At 28.7% G+C, this 27,540-nt stretch overlaps 1 protein-coding gene across 2 annotated transcripts in view; it reads right to left on the bottom strand.

Annotated features, from left to right (window-relative positions):
* LOC136071955 (uncharacterized) overlaps positions 1 to 27,540 on the bottom strand; it is a 42,216-nt gene that overhangs the window by 5,794 nt on the left and 8,882 nt on the right. For both annotated transcript variants that reach the window (XM_065797908.1, XM_065797909.1), the window contains exons 3-9: positions 26,401 to 27,239; positions 22,347 to 22,454; positions 20,382 to 21,260; positions 14,521 to 14,588; positions 14,296 to 14,447; positions 9,520 to 9,614; positions 6,068 to 6,164 (exon numbers count right to left, since the gene is read on the bottom strand). In XM_065797908.1, the coding sequence (XP_065653980.1) occupies positions 6,068 to 6,164; positions 9,520 to 9,614; positions 14,296 to 14,447; positions 14,521 to 14,588; positions 20,382 to 21,260; positions 22,347 to 22,454; positions 26,401 to 27,239 (2,238 nt within the window). The remainder of the gene's footprint in view (positions 1 to 6,067; positions 6,165 to 9,519; positions 9,615 to 14,295; positions 14,448 to 14,520; positions 14,589 to 20,381; positions 21,261 to 22,346; positions 22,455 to 26,400; positions 27,240 to 27,540) is intronic.

The raw sequence follows: 27,540 nt of genomic DNA, 5'->3' as shown, positions 1-27,540 counted from the left end.
ATTCTATCTGTTGACCAGCCTCGCACCCCTTCTTCATCTATTAGGCTGGCGCAGATGTATTTTTAATACATTGTTTCCAGTTTAGGATGTTGAATGCTGGATCTTCTTGACTAAATGCATGGGTTTGCTTGTGTCACTGTTTTTATGATTAGGCAACTCATTCTATTATCTCCTAATGAGGGTACAGCTCTAAAACTCAGTTTTATGGTTCTGAGGCCGGCTGGTAGTCAGGTTTCCCGAACTCTGTGGTAGCTCTCAGAGAGGCTGATTCCATCAACAGCTGAAAAATATCAAAGTATTAACAGTGCCATGTTGCGCATGGATGGTGTCCCTGTTTGTACTTTTGGTGTGCATTGCGGAGGCCACATTTGGAGCCTTTTGTTACGGCTTAGGGTTTATTAGTAGTAATGAGGCAATTACTTGGGCTATTAAACAGTGTTCTGAGTACTATCTATGCTTTGAGTCAAGTTCTTCAATCTAATTTAAAAATGAATAAAGTACCAAAAACTATAAAACACAAAAAACCATCATCATTACCAAGTTCTCTAAACCTATCATTCACTAATATTCGTGGTCATCAAAGTAACTTTTCTTCTGTTGAGTCTTATCTCTTGCAAAGTTCACCAGACCTACTTGCTCTTTGTGAGACTAATTTGAGTTCGGCTGTCTCATCTTGTGATCTTAGTGTTGATGGTTATCTTCCTCTGATTCGTAAAGACTCCAATAGTCACATGCTTGGCCTGGGCATTTACATTCGTAAGAATTCACCTGTTTGTCGTGAAACTAGGTTTGAATCCACAGACTATTCTTTCATGTGCTTTCGTTTAGCACCACTTCACTCTATTGCCTTTCTCTTTGTTCTATATCACTCTCCTTCATCTCAAGACTGCACTCTTTTTGATGTTATTTCTGATCATATTGACCAAGCCCTCGCATCTCGTATCTCATCTCAAAAATTAGGCTCTCGTGACTTCTGGAGAATCTTTAATAATATCAATAATAAGGGCAAATCTATAATTCCACCTCTCTTGTATGATTCAGACTTTGTCACCTCACCTAAAGACAAAGCCGAACTGTTTGCTAAAAACTTTTTATCAATATCATCTCTTGATTCCACTAATTGCGTTCTACCTGATATTGCCAACAAACAGGTTGATCCATTGCTTGACATTCATATCACTCCAGCATCTGTATCTAAAGTGATTTCCTGCCTAGACTCTTCTAAAGCTTGTGGCCCAGACAAAATACCTGTTATTGTTTTGCAAAAGTGTTCTCTGGAGCTGTCGTCTATACTCTCAAAACTATTCAACAAGTGCTTATCAGAGTCTTGTTTTCTAGCCTGCTGGAAAGCCGCATCTGTTATCCCTATCTTCAAAAATTCTGGGGAGCGATCTGATTCATCTAGCTACCGTCTCATAAGTCTTCTTCTTATCATAAGCAAGGTTTTTGAATCTTTAATTAACAAACACTTAATTTCTCATCTTGAATCAAATAACTTACTTTCTGACCATCAATATGGATTTCGATCTTCTCGTTCTACAGCTGATTTGCTAACAGTAATAACTGACAGGTTTTATCATGCATTAGATGAAGGTGGAGAGGTTAAGGCCATCGCTCTTGACATTTCAAAAGCGTTTGATAAAGTTTGGCATGCTGGTCTTCTCCATAAGCTTTCTTCTTATGGTGTATCCGGCAACATCTTTAAGATCATTGAATCCTTCCTTTCCAATCGTAGCATAAAAGTTGTCCTCGATGGACAACACTCTTCTTTTTATTCTGTAACTTCAGGGGTTCCTCAAGGTTCTATCCTTGGCCCTATACTCTTTTTAATTTACATTAACGATCTTCAAGATATTCTCACATCTAAGGTGGCATTGTTTGCTGATGATACTACCATTTATTCTTGTCGTGATAAGAAACCAACACCCTCTGATTGCTTGGAGGGGGCATTTAAGCTTGAAAAGGATCTCACTTCTGCTACAGCATGGGGCTCACAGTGGCTGGTGAACTTTAATTCAGATAAAACTCAATTTTATTCAGCCAATCGTTATTGCAATAAGTTAGATCTTCCTATATTTATGAACGGTGATGTACTCGATGAGTCACCTACTCTTCATCTTCTAGGATTAACTCTTACTTCCAATCTTTCTTGGAAACCATATATCAAATCGGTTGCAAAATTAGCATCTGCTAAGGTTGCATCTCTTTATCGAGCTCGCCACTTTCTTACTCTGGATTCTATTCTCTATCTCTATAAATCTCAAATCCGGCCTTGTATAGAATACTGTTGCCATATCTGGGGCGGATCTTCTAATGATGCCCTTTCTCTTTTCAATCAACTTGTCAGCACCAGTTTTAACTGATGCTGACGAGTTGATTGGTGGATTTTGCAAAGTTTTCTTTTTGCTTCTTTATAATTACAAATTCTTTATCAACCTTCATCAAAAAGCTTCTAGCTTACTTCGTCTACCTTTAACTGATCCTTATTTTCCTTCAACACTGAATTATACCTATTTTATGCTAACCTTCAGCTTTTTAAAAGATCACTAGGAAGCTCATACTGATGAATTACAATGTCATGAGAACAGATGTGGTCATAAACTATTCTTTGGGAAACAAGACAATCTTTGTTGTTAGTAGAAAATCTACAAAAAAATCTACAAGACTTTCTTGTAGATTTTCTACTAACAACTGCTTGATAACACTAAATCCTCATTCTATTGCATATTGGCTATGAGATAAAACAAAAACGATAGCACAGACTTTCCACTATGCTGAATACTTTTTTAAGTTATGTGCAAATAGACACAAAGAAATTTATAAAGAGAATCAGTTAACTCATTAAAGGACTCAAATTTATTTATTATCATTTCTAAATCGAACACATTTTGTACCAAAAAATTCATCAAATTGTTGTTTTGCATCATCTGCATAATCAGTTGAAAGCCATTTTAATGCACTTAATCTCTCAGCAAGACCTTTGAATTTCAGAGTGAATACTTTCTTGTTTTAAACCATTGCATTTGGAGACAAAAATGAAGCATTCCTCTCTAAAGAAAACTTAAATGTGTATCCTTCATTATTATAATCTACCAACATTTTTTCTTAAATTCTAATTTCTTTTCTGGTTAACAATGTAAAGAACTTAGCATTTCAGTGCTGCTCCTAGGTCAATTTGGTCTACTTCTTGTTGGTTATTTGATTTCTCTACTTCAATCTTTGGTAAACCTTATGCTGTTGCAGCTTCTTTTAAAATGTTTTGTTTGAGAATCATTTTCATCAAATTTTGTAACATATTTTCTAAACCGTTCAATAAAAATGCCACATTTTGGGATGTCTGCATTTGCACACTGATTCATAATATTTTATAATTTTTATCATGTTTGACCATACAGCAATTCCTCTAGAAGCCACAGATTCATCTTCTATCCAGCGAGTTGAACAAACACTGCAACATAATAATAAAAAAATTTATTTAATTACTTTTAATTTATGTGTGTATGTATGTATGTATGTATGTATATATATATTCTTTTTCCTGTCTATATTTATTTAACATTTTTAAAACCTCCTAATTAACATTAGGACCATCCATTGATACTTGAATTAGTTTTCTAAGATCACACACCTCTGTTGCTTCAATGATGAATTTGTCAAATAAATTTTGTGAATTTTGAGTCAATATTATCTAGCTTTTACAACACCAGAACTTAAATTCCAGTATCTAACTCGGAAATCCATTTATTCATTTTTGAAGATAACACTCATACTCTCATCGTAAGACAAAACAGAGATAGGTTATACTCTGGTCTCGATAGTATGGTGCTAATCCAAAATTAATAAGGTAACCAAATTTTGTTTTGCTTAATGCAAACTTTGATGCTATTGTGCTGTCAGAGTATATGAATTTGAATATTTCATTTATATTTAAGCACAATTTTAAAGAAAAATGTGACATAACTACATTCAAGCTCCATATTATTTCTGCCTTGGTAACCAGATTTTACCCAAGAAGAATACTTTTTATTGTATAGCTATCCTGTATGAAAATGGCGGTTCTTTGCCTTAGGCATTATATTAGTTATATATTACATTTTTTAAATAATTACTAGATGTTAATAATACTGACAGTAACAGTTAAGAAAATTTTTTTTGCATTTCAGAAAATACAATAGATTCAGAAGAAATCTACGCAATATTAACAATATTTCTGTAAAAGATTAAAACATGATAACTAAATACCGAACTATTTCAGAAAAAAGTTCAAGGATTTTCAGGTTTTATTGCTAAAAAGGGTGTTTTTCAAGGACTTTTCCAGGATCTATCAAATTCCAGGACATTTCCAGGTTTTCAAGGACCGCTCGCCACCCTGTATACTGTTTTAAATATTAAAATATCTAAAAATAGTCATTATCAGAGAAGTAATAAGAAACAGCGTTTTTGGCACCAAATGTTTTCCCGCTCAAAATACGGTAGACTATATGATATTTTCTGGTGACAAACAGATAGCACGTCAGTCACTTAACATTTGACTGCAACAAATGAATGGCTAACGCTAGGTTAGCGATACATATATTAACATAGACCAAAGGGCGTACATATGTGAACTAATCAGCCAATGTATCAACATCTGAGATATTGAAATATATACAGCAAAGTCGGAAAATGATTGAGAAGATTTTGAAGGATCCTGATACATATTTGAAAACTAAATCCAACCAAAATGTTTCAAAATTAACCAAGCGTTACAAACGCCACATGCTTCAAGTGGCTTTACCAGCCGTACTGCCCAATCAATACACGCTCAGTTAAATATTAATGTGTCATTGCATATGATACAAAAAGCGTTACATGAAGCCAAACATCTGAGGTATAAGAAGCATATGTCAAAGCCGGAGATGCAGAAACGACACCTGGAAAAACGTATGGCATATGCATACAAACATTTGTCTTTTCCACCTGATTGGGGCTCAATTAATTGGTCTGATAAGAAGAAATTTAATCTTGATGGTCCATACGGATATCAATATTATTGGCATGACTTACAGAAAGAGCACGAAACTTTTGGTCCAGACAAAATAGTGGTGATAATGTCATGATTTGGAGTGCATTTTCCAAGGCTGGATTATCTGAATTGAAGTTCTTAGAAGGGAAAGAAACAGCTGAAGACTATATTGTTACACTCTTCGATTAATTAATGTCATATGGGCATGCCAACTATGGACATACTTTTGTCTTTATGCAAGATAACACATCGATACATAGGGTAAAGACTGTAATGGAATTTGTAACGGAACATGACATCCAGTTGTTTGATCATCGAGTGCTGTCACCCAACTTGAATCCAATTTAAAATATTTGAGGTTACTTATCTGGTCACATGTATGCAAGTGGAAAACAATTCAGTAACGTCACAAATGAAAATGGCCATTCAGATGGAATGGAATGAAATTCCCTTTCATCTTTGCTTGAAACACTCATTTCCTCCATGACTAAGCATTGCATTCAAGTTATTATGAAGTAAGGTATTTTTCATTTTATTAATTTTTTGTTTTTTACATGTTTGAAACAAAAATTATTGCATGTGCTATTTGTTTGGCGCGGACTGTTTATGGCAAAAAGTAAAAATCAGGAAAATCTAAAATTGTATCTTACAGGCTGTTGGTTGAATATAATGAAATATTTTATATATTACAAATTAGTTGAAGAAGCATTGCTCATTTTAAAAACTTTATGAACATTTTAAAACTTAAAACTCTCAGGTTTGAATACTGTTTTAACAGCTGTTTTGCATAATACGCAGAAATGTTTTAATAATGTTAAATGAAATTAATACAAAGTAAATAGTATAGAGTAAAATAAATTAAAAATTAAAACCTAATATAAAGTAGTACATAAAATAAAAATAATTTTGAAAAAATTTAAGAATCATTTATGAAACATGTCAATTTATGTAATATCAATTAATTTTGTTAAAAAATTAAGTGCTTCACACTTGAAAAACAATAAAATGTCTGTGTAGAAAAAGTTTTTTTGTTTATAAAAATAACAAAATAAATAATAATACCTTCTTGTAAAGCACTTTTCTGCACTGCCAGGTTTTCTATTTCATTTGAGTTAAATAGCTTTGCAATTTGTATAGCCTCTTCGCTAGGGGATATTATCTGTAAAATAATACAATTAGCATTTGATAATCAATTAACAGTAGTTATAAGCTTTTTTTAAAAAGTGATAAATTATATGGTCATTGAACAATATAAATAACTTGTTTCTCTGTGCAGCAGCCTTGTTTGTCAAGTCTAGCATTTTGCTTGCATTTTAGAGTTAAAAGAGGGTGCAACCACAATATGAAAAAAAATTGCCTCCTTGGCCTTAAAAAAATAATCATAAAATCAAACAATCTCAAGTACTGATAAAATACAAACAATTTTGTCTAGTACTCATTAAGCACACTCATAAATTATAACATTTTTAAATTAACAAATTACTATACAAACAGTAACATTTTTTTATTGTTGTTAATAAATTAGCTAATGATGCTAATTTATTAACTAAGTGTGTGTGTGTGTGTACACACACACACACACACACACACACACACACACACACACACACACACACACAGACACACACATATATACAGGGTGCGTCAGCTATTTGAGAACATCACGTAATGTCATTATTTCTTTATGTTACATTAATTTTTTTTATTTTTTGCAGATAATTAAAAATGACAGATAATAAACTACAAGAAATGAAATTAAACACAAGAAATGAAAAGACATGCTATAATTGTAGCATTAAAGGTAGAGCATAGCGATTTACAAATTGCACAATTTCCTAAAGTCACCGGATCTATTGTTCTTAATGTTTGCAAGGAGTTAGAAGAAAATGATGGTGATTGTAATCAAGCTGCTAAATGTAAAAGGCACGAGCAACAGTCAGACATGACTAGAACACCTGAATTAATTTATCAAGTTCAAAATATCGTTGACGAGAGCCCCCAAAAATCAATAAGGTCCATTGCAAAAGACCTGGGTGTTTCAGAAGCCACAATTCGAAGGACATGTGATGCCACCGCACTTCTTTCCGCAAGGACTAAGAGTCACTTCTGCTGCTTACTTTGAAGTCTTGAGTACTGTTGTTAAGCCTTGAATCAATAGAGTAAGAAATGAAAGGCCCTACATTTTTCAACAAGACTCTGCACCAGCACATAAGGCTTAAAACACTCAGGAATGATTGGAAGACCATTTTTATGATCACACCACTCCAAACTTGTGGCCTCTGAACTCTCCAGACCTGAATCCATCAGATTAATACGTGTAGGGCGTCGTTGAGAGAGATGTTAATAAACCTTCCCATAACACTGAAGATTCTCTGAAAGAATCCATTGTCTGAGTAATAGACAACATAGATGAGGGCCACCTCAAGCACGCTTGCAGTCGGTTTAGGTCTCAAATCGAAGCTGTCATTGAATGAAATTATTAAACAATAGTTTATCTTATATTATTTATATAATTGATTTTGATTAAAAATATTTTCTGTTTGACTTTTTATTATTTACAAAAAATTAAAAATATGTTCTCAAATAGCTTATGCACCATGTATATATATATATATATATATATATATATATATATATATATATATATATATATATATATATATATATATATATATATATATATATATATATATATATATATATCAAGCCTGCTCCCTATATGACAATGCATACAATACTTTTTTTGACAACTTGGCTACATTTTTATGCATATATTAATAATTTGTGTTTTAAAAAATGCACTGAAAAAACCAAACTAATGTAACAAGAAATTTTTAAATTTAGAAGTGTCTCAACTAATAGTTTAAACTTAATTTAAAAGTGTTTCAATTAATAGTTTAAAGCTAATAACTTTTTCTTATATTGCCACGTTAATGTTGCTTAGGTTGATCAATTGTGTTATTTGAGGCGCGAATGTTATATCAGCATTGGACTAGGGTTCAAATCCTTCTAACCGATATTTTTTAAAAGGTTTTATTTGCTTTGTAGACATTAGGAAATTACTAAATTTTCAAATTTTCAATAATCAAGTTTCAAAGTAATTAAGCTTTTTCTAAATTCTTTGTTGAGAAACACTTTTAAATTAAAATATAAATTTTATGCTTATATTTTTTCTGGTTTATTTTTATTCGCTTTATCATTCATTTAAAATGTATTTTTTTAGTTTTTATTTCTCTTTCCAGTTTATAATTTATTTATTTTCAAGTTTACATTTGTTTAATCAGACAGCTCTTTAAACCAAAATGACATCATTTTGATTTAAGGAGCTGAGAATACTTCAGTACATACATTGACTGATATAAGAAGAGCATGCAAGGGAGCTGCTATAATGATTTTGGGTTAGAACAGCAAAATGCTTTTTAAACTTGTTTCTGTTTTGAATTTAAGATTATTTTTAAATGACTCTTTAAAATTGAAATTGCATCATAAAAAACTTTTCAAAATAATGAAAAATAAAATAGTTGCGAAAGCACCAATTAATGAAGTTGTTTAAAAAAAATTAAATACTGCAGTGAAATAGATTAAAGAAAACTTATTCAAAAACTTTAGTTAAATTTCTATTTAAATATCTGATACAAAATTGCAGTGAAATAAAAAAAAAAGAAGTGTTGAGTATTCATCATGTTTTTGAAAATTAACATTTTCACTTGGGATATACAGGTAAGATTTCTCACAACAGTTGACTATGAAAAAAAAAAAACAGATGCGGATTTGCAAACAAAATAAATGAAATTTTGGTAGAATGTAACTTAAATTTATCATTCTGCAGGGGTCAAGGAGCAACCAATGCAGCAAATATGTCTGGAAAATACTATTATAAAAAGATTAGAGAAAACTTAAAAGCTTGAATTTAATTTCTATCAAAATATCTGATATAAAATCAAAAATCTAATAAAACATTCACTTAAACTTATTAGTTAAAAAAGAATTCAAGCATAATTAGTTGTGCATTAAAAAATAATTCATGCAACAAGCTAGAAAATTAGTTGTGCATTAGTTTTAATGGACTTAAGTTAAAATTTAAATAAAAATTATTTTACATTATTTTCAAGAACTGCTAAGATTATTGAAAAATTAATCTTTGTTACTAACTAAAAAAAACTCGACATTCTTAAAATTAATTAAATCTTCAATTTACAACTTATTAATTAATTCATAAACAAAAATCTCAAGATAATAGAAAAACTACATTAACTCAAAAAGTCTGATTAAACTGTTCTTTAAGACTTCATTTGGAGCAAAATTCTGGTTTATATATATTTTTTAAAAGTTAAAAACTATTTAAAATTAAATTAATATATCAAAACAAATTTATATTGAGAACATCAAAACAAATCAACTTAAAGTATAAATTTAATACCCATAAATTAATTGAAATTAACCAATGTTTGACACAACTGATATTATTCATCGTTTAAAATTGTTTTAAAGTCACTGATAATAATAAAACTTACAAGATCTTCATCAAACATTATTCTATTGAACTTGTTTAGCAACCATGTTTTTCGTTCCAAAACATTTCTTGCATAACATTCAAAGAGTATATCAACTTAAAAAAAAAATTAACCTTTTTTTAATTTTATTTTATATTAGGGTCGTGGCACCCCCTACCGTGATGAAGCACCTACCGTGGTTTTTGAAAAAATTAATAAATTTTTTATGTTTTTTTTTTAAATTTATTTTTTTAGTATTGTTTTATACAAAACTAACTTATTTCACTAATAAATAATTTTTAAAAAGATACATTTTTAAAAATTTGAGATGTTTTTTATTGCTTTCTTAAGAAAATCTTTAACAGTAAAAAAAAATTTCTCTAGTTTTTTTACGGCTTAAAACTTATATAATTTTTTTGATAAAAGTTTAATATAGTTGTAAGAACATTGGATATTTTGAATTTTATAAAAAAATATTAGTATTTTTTGTATAACATTGTTTAATCTTTTACACGGTAGGAGATTACGAAAATTATAATAGTTAGCACTTACCGTTTAAAAAAATATTTTTTCGGATGTGTTTTATTGTGAAATTTTCTCTCTAAAAAACCATTTCAGTTCAACTCAATTACCAATTAAAGGTAATTTAAGCCTAGGGAGTATTTATTTGATATGTTTTTTATACTTTATTATGTAAAATGAATTCGATTAAAAAGATGCAAGGTTCAAAAAAGAAAAAAATATTCAAGAAAAGCTTTTGTATTTAGAAGAACAACTGCATGTAGCACTTTGAGCTTTAAATAAAGGTGAAAAAATTTTATGTGTCAGCAAAAAGTTTAATGTTTCTGAAAGTACCTTGCGCGACAAGTTATCTGATAAAAGCCAACCCAAACGGCAAAACTCTGGCTTTAAACCATATCTTGGAGAAGAAATAGAGAATGAATTGGTTGCTTGCTTAATGCAGTGCGCTAACATGGGTTTTGCGATAACAAAAAGTTATTAATTAAGGTGGTACAAAAAATAGTTTTAGGGCGAGGTATAAAAACACCATTTAAAGATGATATCCCAAGTAAAAACTGATTTTATAAATATATGCGTCGTCATAAGGAATTATCGCAAAAACGAGCAGAGCATATTAGTCGAGCTAGAGGTCTTATAACTGAAGCATCGATAAGAAAATGGTTTAATGAGTTGTATGAATTATTAGGCGATAATGCGTATTACCTTAATAATCCATCTCGTGTTTTTAATTTAGATGAAACTGGTTTTGAGTTAGCACCAAAAACTGGAAAAATAATTGGCATTAGAGGAAGAAATGTTTATGAAGAATGCAACAACAGCAATAAGGAAAACCTTACAACTCTATTTTGCGTAAATGCAAATGGCGAATTTGCACCATCATTAACATTGTACAAGTATGCTCGAATGCCAAAAACTATTGCTGCTGCTGTACCACCAGGTTGGGGACTCGGTAAAAGTGACAGTGGCTGGATGACTGCCGAATGCTTTTATGAATACTTCACAAATGTGTTAGTACCATATTTGAAATCTATTAATACACAATTACCTATATATATGTTCATGGATGGACATCGCTCGCATCTGTCTAAAGAGCTCAGCATGTATTGCTCTTCGGAAAGAATTCATTTTATTTTGTTGTTTCCTAATGCTACACACATCTTACAACCATTAGATGTGTTAGTTTTCGGACCAATGAAAAAAAAGTGGCAGAACATTTGTCGGCAATTTAAATTGGATAACGATTTTAATGAAATTTGCAAAGAAAATGTACCAATGTTGTTGAATAATTTTGTTATGGATCCAAATATGAAAAAAAATATTATTAACGGATTTAGGTTGGAAGGAATATTCCCATTTAATGCGAACAATGTTGATTATAAAAAAGTAATTCAACGTGTTAAATTGAGTTCCACAATTGATAATAATGAAACGAATCTTTCAAGCCATAATAACGTGGGAAACATATTTGAAAATAACGTTGCACCTGAAGTATTGCTGCAGTTTGAAAAAACTGGAAATAAAGAATGGGGAGGTAAAACTGACTTCAGAGAATTATTTAATTTTTGGAAAAAACTTAAATTTAGCGATAGCTCCTAACAAACCATAAATTTAATAGAAGCCAACAATAATGTATTGAACAATGAAATCGATAAAGAATCGTATTTAGATATTAGCAGTAAGCAAAATGAAATCGTATCTAGTAATGTTAGCGAATTTGGAAAAAACGTAATAATTGATGAATCCGGTGAAAGTAAATCAGCAGCAGATCCACCAGATTCAAATAAACAAATAATAAAAGATGCAAACCCATTACACGACTTTCTTTAATGGCCAAAACAACCAATCACGAAAAAAAGGCTGAAACAAGTTGAACGATTTCCGAGCGTTGTAACTTCATCCAAATGGTTAGAGATTCAAATAACTAGAGAAAATGCAAAGGAAAAAGAAGATATCAAAAAAATTGAACGTAAAAATAAAACTGAAAAAAAAAGAATTAAAAGAAAAAAACAAACAAGAAAAATCTAAAAGAAAAGCTTACAAGAGAGAGCTTACAAGAAAAGCTTAGCTGTTACAAGCTAAAAGAAAACAAAAGAAAATAAAAACAAAAGACAAAAAAAAAAACATAAAAAAAAATTTAAAAAGAAAAAAAGTTTAAATTCAGAAAAAAGCTTTGGTGAATAATTTTATAACCAATGTCTTCTTTATTTTGTAATCATATTAAATTTATGTATTTGTTTCTTGATTTAAATATATAAAGTTAAAACTAAAATATACGATTTTTTTCATAAACTGTAGGTGGAGAATCGATTACGGTAGGTGGTGCTTTATCACGGAAGGTGAAAAAACGTACTAGATCTTACAAAAAATTAAAAATAACATTAAAAAAATAACTTTACTCAAATTCAAATTATATAATTTAGTTAATAATTGAGTATAAAATATTAATTCGAAAACCCTAAATAAAAATCTGTTATGGTTTTGGAGTTAAGAAGTTTTGAAGTTAAAAGTTTTCTTAAAGTTGCGGTAGGTGGTGCCTTAACCCTATATTTATTTTAATTTTTTCATGTTATGCACAGAATATGAACTTGCACAGTACATGAAATTTATTGAGCACAGTACATGACATTCATTAAGCATTTTCCTTGAATATAGTGCTCCATATGTATTGCAATCTGATAATGAGAGAGAATTTACTGTGATAATGATGAGAGGAATTCTACAAGATTTCTATACTCTTCAGTCTGGTTAATCTAGATAAATGAAAGACCTAAGCATCCTCATTCACAAGGCTTTGTGGGAAGAAGTAATGCTACTCTGAAAGATTCCTTTATAGCTCGGATGAGAGATAAGTCATATGCATAGAGTGCAGGAATAAAATTTGGGAATAAATCAAGGTTGGGATCAAATACGCTAGTTCTATATTCCTAAAAACTTAAATCTTTAATTTGCTGATTTTAATACATTCTATTAAATTTAATTTTAAGGAAAATTTTAAAAATGGTTCATATCTTTTAAACATTTTTATTTAAAAAAGTAAAACAAAAAAAAATCGCTCGATTAGTTATATTATTACTGTATCTTACAAAAAATTTTTTTCTTTTAATGAATTTTTAAACTGTATTTTTAACTTAATATGAAGTAATTCAGCAATTCCTAAGAAGAGACAGATACAGTAAAAAGATGCAACTTTGCAGAATGTTAAGTCAAGCAAAAATGAGTTGATGAAACTAGAGATAGATTGTTTGAGCAACCATGATAATATTTGTAGAAAAGAGAAAGAGATGCAATTTTACAACAATAAGACAAAGGTTCAAGCTTGTCAGATAGAGCAGGTCCAACTACATTTACAATGCGTTATTGGACCTTGCCTAGAAGAGAAAGAGCATTATTAGAAGAATAAACCTTAATATGACAACAAAATCCAATTAAGGGATGAATAAGAGATTTGCAGAGGTAGAGAATGGGATCAGGATTAAGAAAGTGGCAATCACGATGAAGAGAAGCAAACATAGTGATGCTAATTTTTTAATGGACTGTATTTTGGTTTCCATGAGAGGTTATCAGTGAACAACAATACAAAAAGGCATAAAGTAGAGGACTCATTAAGAGGGTTGCCATTTAATAATGTAGGAATATCAACAGTATTGTGATAATAGGTTGCAGTAAATAACATAGTTTTAAGTTAAAATTCACAAGCTACTGCAAGCTCCAAACTATTACAGAGGAGATATCAGATTTGAGATTGTCTACTTGTTCTAAACAATTAAAAAGTGAAGACTTTCTGTCAAGACAGGAATAAAATATTGAGTTATCAGTAAAGATAACTCAATATTTTATTCCTGTAAGATTTTCACTTTTGATGTAAGATTTCCAGCAAGATCATTGATATAGATAAGAAACAATACAAGACCAAGGATAGATCTTTGCTGTACTCCAAGAGAGTAACGGTTTTCAAGGATGACTTTATTTATCTACATCTTTATCTACAAAAAAGAGTTTAAAATTTAATTATGAAAAAAGCAAAGCGCATAGTTTATGAAATGTGCAGTATACATTTCTATTAATTGCATATGTAATCATAATTGTGCATTTTGTGTGCTATTATAATACTGCACATATATTTGCAAATAATTGCAAGTTCGATGAATTGTGCAATGTAATCAAACAATTCATAGATTAAGCAAATATTTGTCCATTTCATGAACTGTGCAATTTCACAAACTGTGCATAGCATAAACATGCAAATAATAATAATAATAAAATATAAAAAAATACATTTGAGTGAGTCTTTTTTGCTACTTTCATCATTTGAAGAAAAAACATGATATGGTACAAGTCTAGTAACAGCATCATTTAAAGATTTAAATGGATGTTTAATATCAGGAGAAACAACACAGGTTTGATCTTCAGTCAAAACATGTTTCCATCTAAAAATTCAAATTATTAAGAATAAAATAAAAAGAAATTATCAAACACTTTGATCAAATAATAAAAATTTACTTTTTAGTTAATCTATGTTCTTGCTGTGTAGCAACTTCAATAGGTGCAGACCGTTTTACTGAACGAATCTACATAAAAAAAGAGTAATCGGTTTCACTATTTTAATTTTTTTTGATACACAATGTTTCCTAAAGTTAGGTAACCACAACATACAACTTCTTGATTGTTAACACAATTATAATTTTCTTGATGGTTAACGCAAGGATTATGTTAAAATATGTAATGCATGACTTCTATACCGTAAAAACCCCTAATTCCGGATGTAACCTAATTCCGGATGGTTTTAGTAAAAAGTTTCATAACTACCTCAATATAATGAATTTATGAATAATTTTTTTTAATTAATAAACGTCTTTACCAGACAAATCGAAAAATATAAAAAATTATATAAACTAATGCAATCATGAAAGATTTCAATTTGAAATCTCTCATAACTAAAAAAACAAAAAAAAAAGGAAAAAAATAACTTTGACTTGCAACAAAAAAATTAAAAAAGTAAAAACACTATTTTGTGCAGAATTTTATGCTGATTATTTTAGCCCAAAAAAAAAAATTAAATTACCTTTTGAAATAATTGAAAAAAATGAAAAACAAATTTGCTACCAGCCAAAAAAAAAAGACACCTAATTCTGGATAGAGGTAATTATTATTTTATGTACCTAAAAAAAATAATAAACAAATTAGCCAGCAGCAATAAACAAATACACTTTTGAGTCCCGGATACAGTTAATTACAATTGGCTATTTTATTTTTTATCACTTTCATGCACATAATATAATATATTATGTTCATGAAAGTATTAAAAAATAAAATAGCCACCAGGGAAAACATAATTGACACCAATCCAGATACAGCTAATTTTTTGAGCATCCATAAAGTTAACGCATTTGTGTTAATTTTATTACTGTATTAAAGAATATGGATAATTTTAAACAAAAAGAAGAGCGAGAGAGTCGAATCCAGCTATTCAAGCCATTACTGAAAAAAAAAGTCATACGTACAAGCTGCTAAGTGTTATAATGTTAAATCTACACTTTTTGACAGAACAAAAGGATCATCTAATAATTAAGGAGCACCAAGAAAGATGAGCAACATCACTGAAGCTATTATTGTTGATTTATTAAAATTTATGAGTGATATAGGCTTCGGCTTGAATAGAAAAGATGTGTTTATTGTTGTTGAAAACTATTTAAAAAAATCAAACCAACGTAGTCTATTCAAAGACAACAAACCGACTAGAAAATGGTACTCCGGTTTCATGAATAAATATCGTAAAGAAATTTGCCCGAGAAAAGTAAGCGGTATGCAAACTATTAGAGCTGTGGCCACACAACCAGCTATAATTGACAATTGGTTTGAGCAATTAGCAGTAGCATATAATGAACATAATTTAGGCGATAAGCCGTTTCAAATATTTAACTGTGATGAGTCTGGTTTGCAATTTGATCAAGGCAAAGTCAAAATTATTTGTAGAAAAGGAACAAAAAACCCTAAAAAGCTAACACCATCGAATGAAAAGCAAATGACGACAATCTTGACTTGTTGCGACGCATTCGGTAATTATTTACCTCATCAAATAATTTATAAAGGCAAACATGTTATGAAAGACTGGTGCAAAGGCGGTGCCCAGAATGTTTATTATAACAGTAGAAGTTCAGGCTGGATGGAATCTGAACATTTTTTGTTGTGGTTTAAAACAGTTTTTTTGCCTCACGGAAACAAACTTTCAGGATTTAAAGTTCTAATACTTGATGGCCATGCTTCACATATGAGCTTAGAGTTGAAAAAAAAAACTTTAAAAAATTCTATTTTACTTTGGCGTTTGCCGGCTCATACTAGCCATTTTTTACAGCCACTAGATGTTGGCGTTTTTAAAACAGTAAAAGGCGCATGGAAGAGAATTGTCAAAAGTTATTTGACTAAAAATCACTTTCAAAGCCTGACTAATTGACATTTTCCGGCCATGTTTAAGGATCTCATCCAAAATGGTGGGCTTAAACCTGAAAATGCACGGAGTGGTTTCAAAAATACTGGTATATTTCCACTCGATTGTTCGCAAATTTCTTCTAAAAAAACTTCCATTGGTGCTGTGTTTCAAGCTGTCAAAAACAACAATATTGAAAATTTATTTGATTCTTCAACAGTATCTGGTCCATTAGTTATGGGAAATGCTACCAATACACCTAACACACTGTCAAGAATGTCAAATCGTGAATTTTTGCTTAAAAGCTTTGCTACTTTGAATAATGCTGTTCAACAAGTGGGCAAAGATATAGACAAATCAGTGTTAAATATGCTTCGAGATCAATTGACACCAACTCTAAATAAAAGAGTTCAAAAAAGTGAGAGAATAAAGCGACCAGCTAATTATAATATGACTTCGGTGGATGCCATAGCTTACGATGAAGCTGAACAAGCATCAAAAAAACAAAAATTAGATGAGCAAGCTGCAAAAAAATTTACTAGAGAACAAAAAAAGATTTCCACTGCTACTCAAAAAGCAAAAAATGCACAGAAAAGAGAAAAAAAAAAAAGTTGAGACAAAGCCAGTCGTCTAAAATACCAGGTAAAAAAGGTATAAAGACAAAGAATCAATTAGAAGACCCTCATTTTCCTCAAGCTTCAAATAACATTTTAGTATCTGATGATCTTCTATGTTATTCTTGCGAAATTAATTGGACAAATAACTTAGATAACCAATGGCTTGCGTGTGAGCAGTGTTCAAATTGGTCATGCATTGAATGTGTCTTTGATTATTGTCCAACCATGGAATTTATTTTTAACGAATGTGTATAAAATAATATATATTCTTTTTTTATTAAACGATTTCATTTTTTTGATGGATTAAAATAATTATTTTAATGTTAGTATTATTTGTGTATGTGTTTTTCTGTATTTTATACGCATCCGGAATTAGGGACATAAACACCTAATTCCGGATAGAGACAATATTTTTTTAAAGTAAAATAAAAGATAGATTTATATTGCAAAAATAATATTTTTTATATTGTTTGATTTGTCTTGTTATGAAGTTTATTTATTTAAAAAAATTATTTCAAAATTCTTTATATTGACCTAGTTATGACAATTCAAGTCCTAAACCATCCTGAATTAGGGGTTTTTACGGTATATACAAATAGAGTGCTCAATGTTCTTTAAAAACAGAACAACAACAAATTAGTAAAAACTCTTCTAATTTTAATCTAATTTTTTTCTTCGACAGCTTGTTTCTCCATCAGCATCAGGAAGAAGTATGATAGTATGATAGCTTCTTCCTGATGAACCTGCTGAAGGAGAAACAAGCTGTAGAAGAAAAAAATGAGATAAGTGTTTTTACTAATTTATTATTCCTCTGTTTTTTAAGAACATTTAGCACTCTATTTGTAGAATACACTAACGTAATTTATATATATATATATATATATATATATATATATATATATATATATATATATATATATATATATATATATATATATATATATATATATATATATATATATATATATATACACACACATATATATATATATGTATGTATGTATGTATGTATGTATGTATGTATATATATATATATATATATATATATATATAAACAAGCCATGACAGGAATCTGGAGCTTTAGCTCTTGCTTGCATATCTTTTCTGCATACTTAGAGCATAGAAACTTTCACCCTGTTTATTTATTGCAAAAGAAAATGCTTGAGTTTAACTTCTGAATCTTTCTACTTTAGGAAAGAAAATTATCTTTTTACTGCTTTAGATGCGCAGAATTACATAATTGATTATGAAAACACTTAAGAGAATCAAAGGTTCAAGTACTCCACTTGAATAGCAAATAATTTCTTTTTGTTTTTTTTAAGCTTGCAAATTTTTTTTAAACACAATAACATAAATACAAAAATTCAAGACAAAACAGTTTAAGCAAAAAGACTTGTAGAATCTAATTTTTATACTCTTTTTTTTCCTTTGATAAAATGTTGTGGTTTTTAAATATTTCTTTTACAAACTTCTTTGCAATGATGATATGCCATGATGATTTTCAATGATGATATGCAACTATGATATGCAATATAGTTGCATTTATATAGAGTAGCCACTTAAAAAGTGTTGAATAATTACAATCGGCATAAAAAGTTTATAAAATGGTTTGTTTTTCTATATGACATATATCTTCAGTAGCCAATTGGTTTGGTGTGCTGCCTTCTAAACCATTATCCAAATGAATTCGCAGGTTCAAACCCTCTACTAAGCATAAAAAACATCTCTTTGTTTTTTCAATCTTGTCGCTTTTTTAAACGCATATTTAAATAAAAAAGACTTCAAGTTTTTAGGAAATTTTTTAAAGTTATTTTATATTAAACATATATTATAGATAATCATTTCATATGCGACCCGAAAACTCAACTTAACCTACTGGTGTTTATACTTATAAACATTTGTAAGCTATACAAATGGGATTTAGATTACACTTTTTTTAGAAAAGTGCTGAGAGACTCTTTCTTGCCAAATGGGCTCTAATGGCTACCAAGAGTTCAGTGTCAAACACGTACGAGTGGACACTATTACGTTTAACAATATATATGATAGCAAATTTCTTTCTTTTCTTGACATTTGTATAAATGAATTTAAATATTATTATATTTATTATTATTACTTTTTAAGTTTGTAATAGTGTCTTTGTAATTAATAATTTTTTATTTTTAAAAAGTTAATGAGTGACAAATAAAAAATATAACTTATTGCAAAAATAAAAACTCTATTTAATTACTTTAAACAATTTTGTTGTGAGAAATGCACCAAGTAACATTTATTAAAAATTCTAAGTACTATTTATTAAAAAATATATATTTGTGCTTTCACTTGTCTTTTGAAAAAAAAGTTTATAGTATTTCTTGTGAAAATTTTTGATGCAGCCTAAAACATGTTTACAAGGAATTTAATTTTTAGTAAAAAATGAAAAGTAGGATGGAAAACCAAAAAAAGAATTGCAAATAAAAATAAACTAATTTTTTTTTTAAGAAAAATGAAATTTTATTATTGAACAATTTTGATTAATGCTTTTAAATAAAATTGAAATAGAAATTATTTTTTTTTAATTTTATCTGAATTTGTTTTATTTGTAAATAGCGCTTGTAACAAACACATATGTCATTCAAACTTATGTAAAAAGTTTTTTTAAATAATTGTCATTTAAAAGATTCTTTTTTAAACAAACAAACATTTTTGCTACTGATAAACTGCTTGTTTAATAATAATAGGAATACGTATCACAATTTAATATTTAAAAAAAATACTTGCTTCTCTGAAAAAACTTTTGCTAAGACAACAAAAACAAATACTTTGTATGGTATATAAGTAATTGATTGATGTGTTGTCTAAATATATTTGATTGCTTATTTGACTAGGGCCCATCATTTAAAGAAAATCTAGTTCTATTTATAAAGTCTTTTAAACTTTTTTTACAATGGCAAGTGGGAGTTTGGACAGATTAATTAAGACACCCAAACTGGTATACTTTTAACTAGTCTATGCTTTAAAAAAAAATTATTTCCATTACTTTAATACCTTTATTTGTTAGCATTAATTGCAAATTTCAAAAATTAAAGTCTTGAACTGAGCAGTCCTAAATCAGTAATGTAGTAACATAAAACTGTTACAAAATTGTTTACATACACTGTGCTCATACAGCAGTGTATTAACATGAAGACTGTTACAAAATTGTTCATACAAACTGTTCTCAGTTGCTAAATATTAACTGATGTGAATACTTAAGAATTTAATTATTAGAGTTTGTATAAAAAATATTAACTGTTGTGAACCCTTAAGAACTTTGTTATTAAAGTAAAAAAATTACTTACTTTGTTAGTCATTGTGTTAGTTTTTTTTACTTGTTGAGCCAGAAGTTGTTTTTGTTCTTCTTGTGCAGTACCTGTTGTTGAGTTTTTTAAAATAGAAGAAATTAACATTGTATTTGATAGAGAAGTTTTTTGTAGTTGAGCATTACCTAAACCAGCCATTCCTAATTGTTTTAAAAGTTGGTCTTTTTGAATGGAAGATAAGTTATTGAGTTGTTTGTTAAACAAATTGCTAATATCTGTGGCTTTATCATTAAAATTAATAGAAGAAAGGCTAGTGGAAGCTAAAACAGATTTTTGAACAATATTTTGACCAGCAAGAGTTTTACTTGAAGAAACTAGAACGGTTTGTGGAGTAAAAATAGATGAACTTGAAACTAAATTAAAGTTTAGCACAGAGTTACTTTTTATAGAGCTATTTTGATTACTACTACTAGAAGTAATAACATTTTGTTGCTGAGAAACAATTGGCTGAATAAGTTTGTTTTGTTGTATTAACAATGACTTTTGCAATTCAGCTAATTGAGCAGATGACAAATGAGATGCATTTACTAGTTGAGTGGATAATACAGTATTTCCGCCAGGTAATTGAACAAGAACTGGTCTGACATTTTGCATTGAAACAGATGGATTTATTAGAAAAAATTGATCATTAGAATTATTCGTTAACAATCTACCATTAGTTACTGTGCTTGGCGCTACTGATTTATTAACCATATTTGTAAGGCTTGACAACAACTTTAATGGTGCCTTTTGCTGTGATGTTTGTAACAAATTTATATTTTGAGGTTGAATTTGAAGTTTTGCTTGCAAACCAGGTTGGTTTATTGAGTTACTTATGAACCTTTGTTGCTTTTGTTGCATGTGTTTTTGATTTTCGACCTAAATAAGTTAAACAAAAATAATTTTTTTAACTAAATTTAAAAAAAAAGCAAAAATGAATGACATTTTAACATCATAATCGGTATTTTTTTTAAATTTAGTTAAAACTAATGTCTTTCATTATTTAGTTAAAACTAATGTCTTTCATTATCTAGTTAAAACTAATGCATTTCATTAATAATAATTTTTACATCAGTTTTACATCATATATACAACTTTTTATACAAAAATACAGTGACTTCCCTGAATAAAAAGATTTTAAATATTTATTGTTATAAGAATGACTATCAAAAATTATATTATTTCAAAATTATATTATATCAAAAATTATTCTTTCCCCTTCAAATTTCCCTAACTCCACAGAAACACCTAGCTATTATTTGATTCCCATCAAACTCCTTCAAGGTACTTTTTCCCATTAAATTACTTTTTCATTGTAATAAAAATATCTTTATCATATTTTAGATTACCTGGACGATTAAATATATATATTTTTATTATTTATATATTTTGTCTTAATATTGCAATTTGTCTTAATATTGCAATGTCACAATTTGAAAAATATATGATTTTCTAAGCTTTAAAAACTTTAGCTAGAAATACTGCTATTTCTTATTGTAAATATATTAAATATGAGTCGTAATGATAAAATCTTTCTGTTGAAACACTTACAATCCATTTATTTCTATAAAAAAATAACTAAATAAATTAGACAAATTTGCAACTTCTGTGAGTGACTCTGTGCATGTGTGAACTGCATTTGAACGACTGCTGTTACTCTGTGATCTCTGTGACTCTGAGTCCTGTAACTTTCTTAAAATCTTAACTAATATATAAAATATTATTAAAAAAAAACTCAATACAATTAAAACTTATATTTTCTGAGAGATTAATTTAAAAATGATTCCATTTCAAAATTATTTGATTCTTTGTTGACATCAACAATGCATACCATTTTTTGTTTACAAAATATTTATATCGATATAATAATTGATTCAATAAGTTTATAACTGTAAATCTGATTAGGTTGAATTAAATAAAGCTAAATCTTTTTAGGTTTACTAAAATTATAATTAAAAGTCTCACTTGTTGAATCAACTGCTGCTGCAGCACAAAAAGTTCATTTTGTTGTTGATTTGCTTGTTCAAGTGCTTGTTGTTGTACTTGATTTTTAATAATAGCAGTATGCTGTTCCTTAAAAAATATGTTTTAGTTAAAAATATATAGTTTTAAATATATAAGTTTTATATAAAACACACACACACACACATATATACAAAAAATAATCATCGTACACTTAAAAAAAACCATAATTTTGAAGATTGCATCAAAAAAATGAGTTGTCCATTAAAATATTTGAAAGTTTTTTTTAGATATCTTATCAAGTATTGTTTTAAGAATTTATTTGTGTATGGTTGAATTAATTGCTTTTTAAACCTATTGAATTTTACACAATTGATCTAATCATGCACAAAATAGATTGCAAAAAAAAATAATTGTACAGTTCAAAAATGATGTCAAATTGATCAAATTCCATGGAAATTAGTATTAAGTGGGGCCTTCTTTAGCCTTGATGACCTCATCTAGATGATTTGGCATTGAGTTGATCAAATTTTGGGTCTCTTCTATTGTTATTTTATCCCATGCCTTCATTATAGCTTCTTTTCAAGTTGTCTTTGCGCCCAAATACTCGGTTGCCAATATTTCTATCCAAAATGTACCACAAATTTTCTATTGGATTCAAGTCCAGACTTTGAGATGGCCATTCCAAAACATTGATGTTATTTATGTCAAAGTATATCTTCGCTTTATTAGCAGTATGTTTTGGATTGTTATCCTACTGGAGTATGAAATTGGTTACTATTGTAAGTATAAGGTTGCAAGTTAGCTTTGAGAATTTCACAATACATTGAAGCATCCATTTTGTCATCAATAAATGTAAATTTCCCCACTTCTTTTCAACTCATACCACTCCAAACCATCACATTTTCTCCTAAATGCATTACACTACTTCGCAAATAACTCAATTTATAAGTTTCTCCTTTTTTTCGCAACACTTTTTGGACATCCGACAAGACGAGATTGTATTTTGACTCATCTGACCACGAAATTTTTTTCCTAATAATATATATGCATTTTTAAGTTATTTGATGCAAATTCCAATCAATATTTCTTTTGTTAAGAAGTTAAAAAAGTTATTTCGAACCACTCTACCTCTATATCCTTGTTCTCTTATACAATTTCTGATTGTTTGAGGAGTCACTGTGATGTTATGATCTTCTTGAATTTTTAAAGCTAATTTAGCTGCCGAAACAAATATATTTTTCTTCACATTAATGATGACATTAATGATATTTTTATCAATTGCACTAGTGGTCTTGCATTTTTGTTCTCTACCAGCCACACTAGCAACAGTTCAATAAGGTTATGCTTCTTAACAATCGAGAAAATGAAGTTATGCTTTGACACAAATAACATCAGTGTTTTGGAATGGCCATCTCAAAGTCTGGACTTCCAATAGAAAATTGGTGGTATTTTTTGGACAAAAAAATTGGCAAACAAGCATTTAGACACCAAGACAACTTGAAAGAAGCTATAATGAGGGCATGGGATAAAGAAACAATAGAATAGACCCAAAATTTGTTCAACTCAATGCCAAATCATCTAGATGAGGCAATCAAGGCTAAAGGAGGCCCCACTCAATACTAATTTCCATGGAACTTGATCAATTTGACATTATTTTTGAACTGTACAATTATTTTTTTTGCAGTCAATTTTATGCATCATTATATCAATAGTGTATAATTCAATAGGTTTGAAAAGCAATTAATTAATACCAATACACAAATAAATTCTTAAAACAATACCTGATAAGATATCTAAAAAAAACTTAAATATTTTAACAGACAACTCATTTTTTTGATGCAATCTTCAAAATTATGGTTTTTTTCATGTGTACAATTATTATTTTTGCATACTATATATATATATATATATATATATATATATACATATATATATATATATATATATATATATATATATATATATATATATATATATATAAAATCTATTATAAATCTAATATAAATATATTAATCTATATATTACGCTGAATTGTTCGTCAATAAAAAAATTAGTTTTCCTTGGTATGCATTTATTCTTTTGTTTTAATCAAAAAAATTTAGCCCAAACATTTTTGTATCATTCTCTTTAATATGAACACAACATGTCTCGGAGGTTTGGGATCCTTTTAAGTCGAGCCATTTTTTATTCCCTTACAAAAAATTCCTTCAGCAAATAACTAAGTTAAAAACATCAATACATTTAACTTTTTTTTTTACCAAAAAGTGCACATCCTTTATTTTGCCTGTGTAAACTGTGTAAACTTACATGGGTATGGAGGTATGTTTAGGTTTAGAAGATGAAAAAATTACAAATTTAATATTTAAAATGTCATGTTTTGGCTTGATAGCGAAGAACTTATCTCTGCATTGATTCAACCAATTTCATGCACATCTCATGAAGTACCTTTAACCAAAACTCGTTCAGAAGTTGCTTCAAATGTTCAGATGATTAAATTTGATAGTTTACTATCTAATCAATCTTTAAATTCATAAATTAATATAATTTTTATAATTAATATAATTTATATATATATATATATATATATATATATATATATATATATATATATATATATATATATATATATATATATATATATATATATATATATAAATTATGTTAGTTTATTCTACAAATAAAGTGCTTAATGTTCTTAAAGAACAGAGCACTCTATTATTCACTCCATTGAAGGTAGAACCTAAATTGAAACACAATGTTCTTGAATAAACCTTTAAAAGAAATTTAAGTAAAATCATATTAGATAATTTTTCAAATCAATTTTTGAAATGTTATAAAATTTGCCATACATCAAAAATTTAAAGGAACAACCAAGCACTATTATGTTCAGATAAAAGAAAATAATGAAAAAAAAATGCACCTAATTACTCCGACTTTATTTGAAAAATGAATGCATGTACTGTTACAAAAATGTATTCTCATGTCAAATAAAAATAATTAATTGCAACAACGCATTAGATATTAGATCAACTAAAATACCCTCTCCATAAGCAATCAAAATTTGCATAACACTGTCAACAGTGGTAGACAACAAAGAACAAGGATTTACAAGAAGCAAAACAAAGTTCAGAAGAATTCCATCATTCTAAAAAGAAGTTAATATAATGATAAACCTTTTTAGTATAAAATATGTTCCAAATATTATTAGAAACTTAAGAGGTACTCCAGCTCTAATGTTTGCCTCATCCCAGGCTTCACCTTACAACCTAGCAACAATCTGCTCAAAATTCAGTAGCATTTTAAGTAAGACTTTAACTGGATTAGACATGTATAATGAATGATAATAATCATGGTTGTACAATAAAACAAGTTTTGATTGGGTACCACAAAGCAAAAGTCTATTATAGCAAAAAAGCAAAAATAAGTATGTTCAAAAAATAATTGGAAGGTATGAGAACAAACCTTGAATGCATATGGTTAGGGTAGTCAACTCAAGGGTTTAATTTACCTTACATTTTAGTTCAAAAAAAAGAGAAAACATTTTTTATATTTTGCGATGCAGAAGATTTTTTTCCTTAAAAATGTTATGCCTAAGCAGGTGCTTAAAAAATTAGTTTTATCCAAAATTTATTTATAGCCATTATAAAAAATGTCATTTTAATTTAAAAATATCCAAAAATATTTATAGCCATTATAAAAAATGTCATTTTAATTTAATGAAAATTAAAGGTTTATCATGGTTTTACTTAATTTTAAGATGGTTTACAATGATAACTTGTATATTGTTTGGAAAAAATGAAATAATTTTACTGTTAATTAACATGCATTAATAGTCTATATTTTTCCAAATTCACTGTTTATTAAAATATATTATATTTATGATATAACAATTTTAGAATAAGTTTTGTGAAACTTAGAACACATATAAAAACTTAAAAGAACACATATAAGAAGCATATTTCTACCCAAAAAAAAAAATTGTTGGTTAAATTTAACAGAAATTTGTTAATTTTAAATATATATTCAATTCACTAATTCTATAAAAAAAACTTACTTGCAATTGTTTTAGTTGCTGCTGCCTGATAACATTTTGGAGATTTTCATTCTGTTTAAGTACAGTGTTTGACTGCTTAATTGGAGAAATCATTACATTAGTATTAGAAGGTTGTTGCAAAGCAGATTGAGTTGTTTGGTTGTGTTCTTTAGATATAGAATTTTGTAAAGATGAGATCGTAGAAGTAACAACATGCAACTGTTTTGTACTTTGTAATATATGTTGTTTCATTTGATCATCACTAAGATGAGAGGAACCTTGATTCATTAACAATCCTTTATTAAGAGTAAACAAATGAGGTTCAATTTTTTCCAAAGTTTGTAAATGCTCACTCATAGCTTTGTCAAATGCCGAGGGAAGAACCGAAACTGTAAATGTTTTTAATGATGAATTAGAAGAAGCTTCTATTAATGTATTCTGAAGAGGATTGCAAACAACTACACTTGAAGGATTTATCGTTACAGAACTAGAAACAGGAAAATGAGAAAGACGAATTCCTTGACTGTTAACACAAGATGTAGAACTCACTATTTCCATCTTTGGACGTATACTTTGCACAAAAGACTTTGGGCGAATGGATTGAAAAGAATTCATTGAAATAGGTTGTATATGCTGCAAAGCAGGCAGTTGGTTATTTTTTATAAGATTTGAATTGACAATTAGAGGCAAACGATTACTTTGAACTTGTTGAGCATGCTGTTGGTCTGTTGAGCTTGGAATAAGTATAACTGGTTTGTGCTGTATATTATTTTGTATAACATCTTGCGAACTTAACATTTGAGACACTGTTTGAGGCGTTTTATTTAAATTATTAACTATGAGAACTTTTCCTGACACTCCTAAAATATAATTAAAGAGTTCATCACAAAATATAACTAAAGATTTCATCACAAATCATCTTATGCTCTTAATAAAATTTACTTCAAGGAAAGTTCAATATAGAAAATTTTTTTTTCCATAATGAACCATAAAATAGGCTGCAAATGAACTTAATGCTAATAAACCAGACCAGAAAAAGTTTAAAAGTTTTTTTTTTAAATGATTGATTGCTTGCCCAAACCAAACCCTCAGTCGATGTAGCAGCACTACCCTTGTAGAAGCAGGCTATAAGATGCAGCAGCACTCTTTGTAACAGCAGGC

This window comes from Hydra vulgaris, chromosome 05, assembly GCF_038396675.1.
Source record: "Hydra vulgaris chromosome 05, alternate assembly HydraT2T_AEP".
NCBI classification, from domain to species: Eukaryota; Metazoa; Cnidaria; class Hydrozoa; order Anthoathecata; family Hydridae; genus Hydra; species Hydra vulgaris.
The sequence above is the reverse complement of the archived record's forward strand: the minus strand, read 5'-3'. Positions and strand labels throughout refer to the sequence as shown.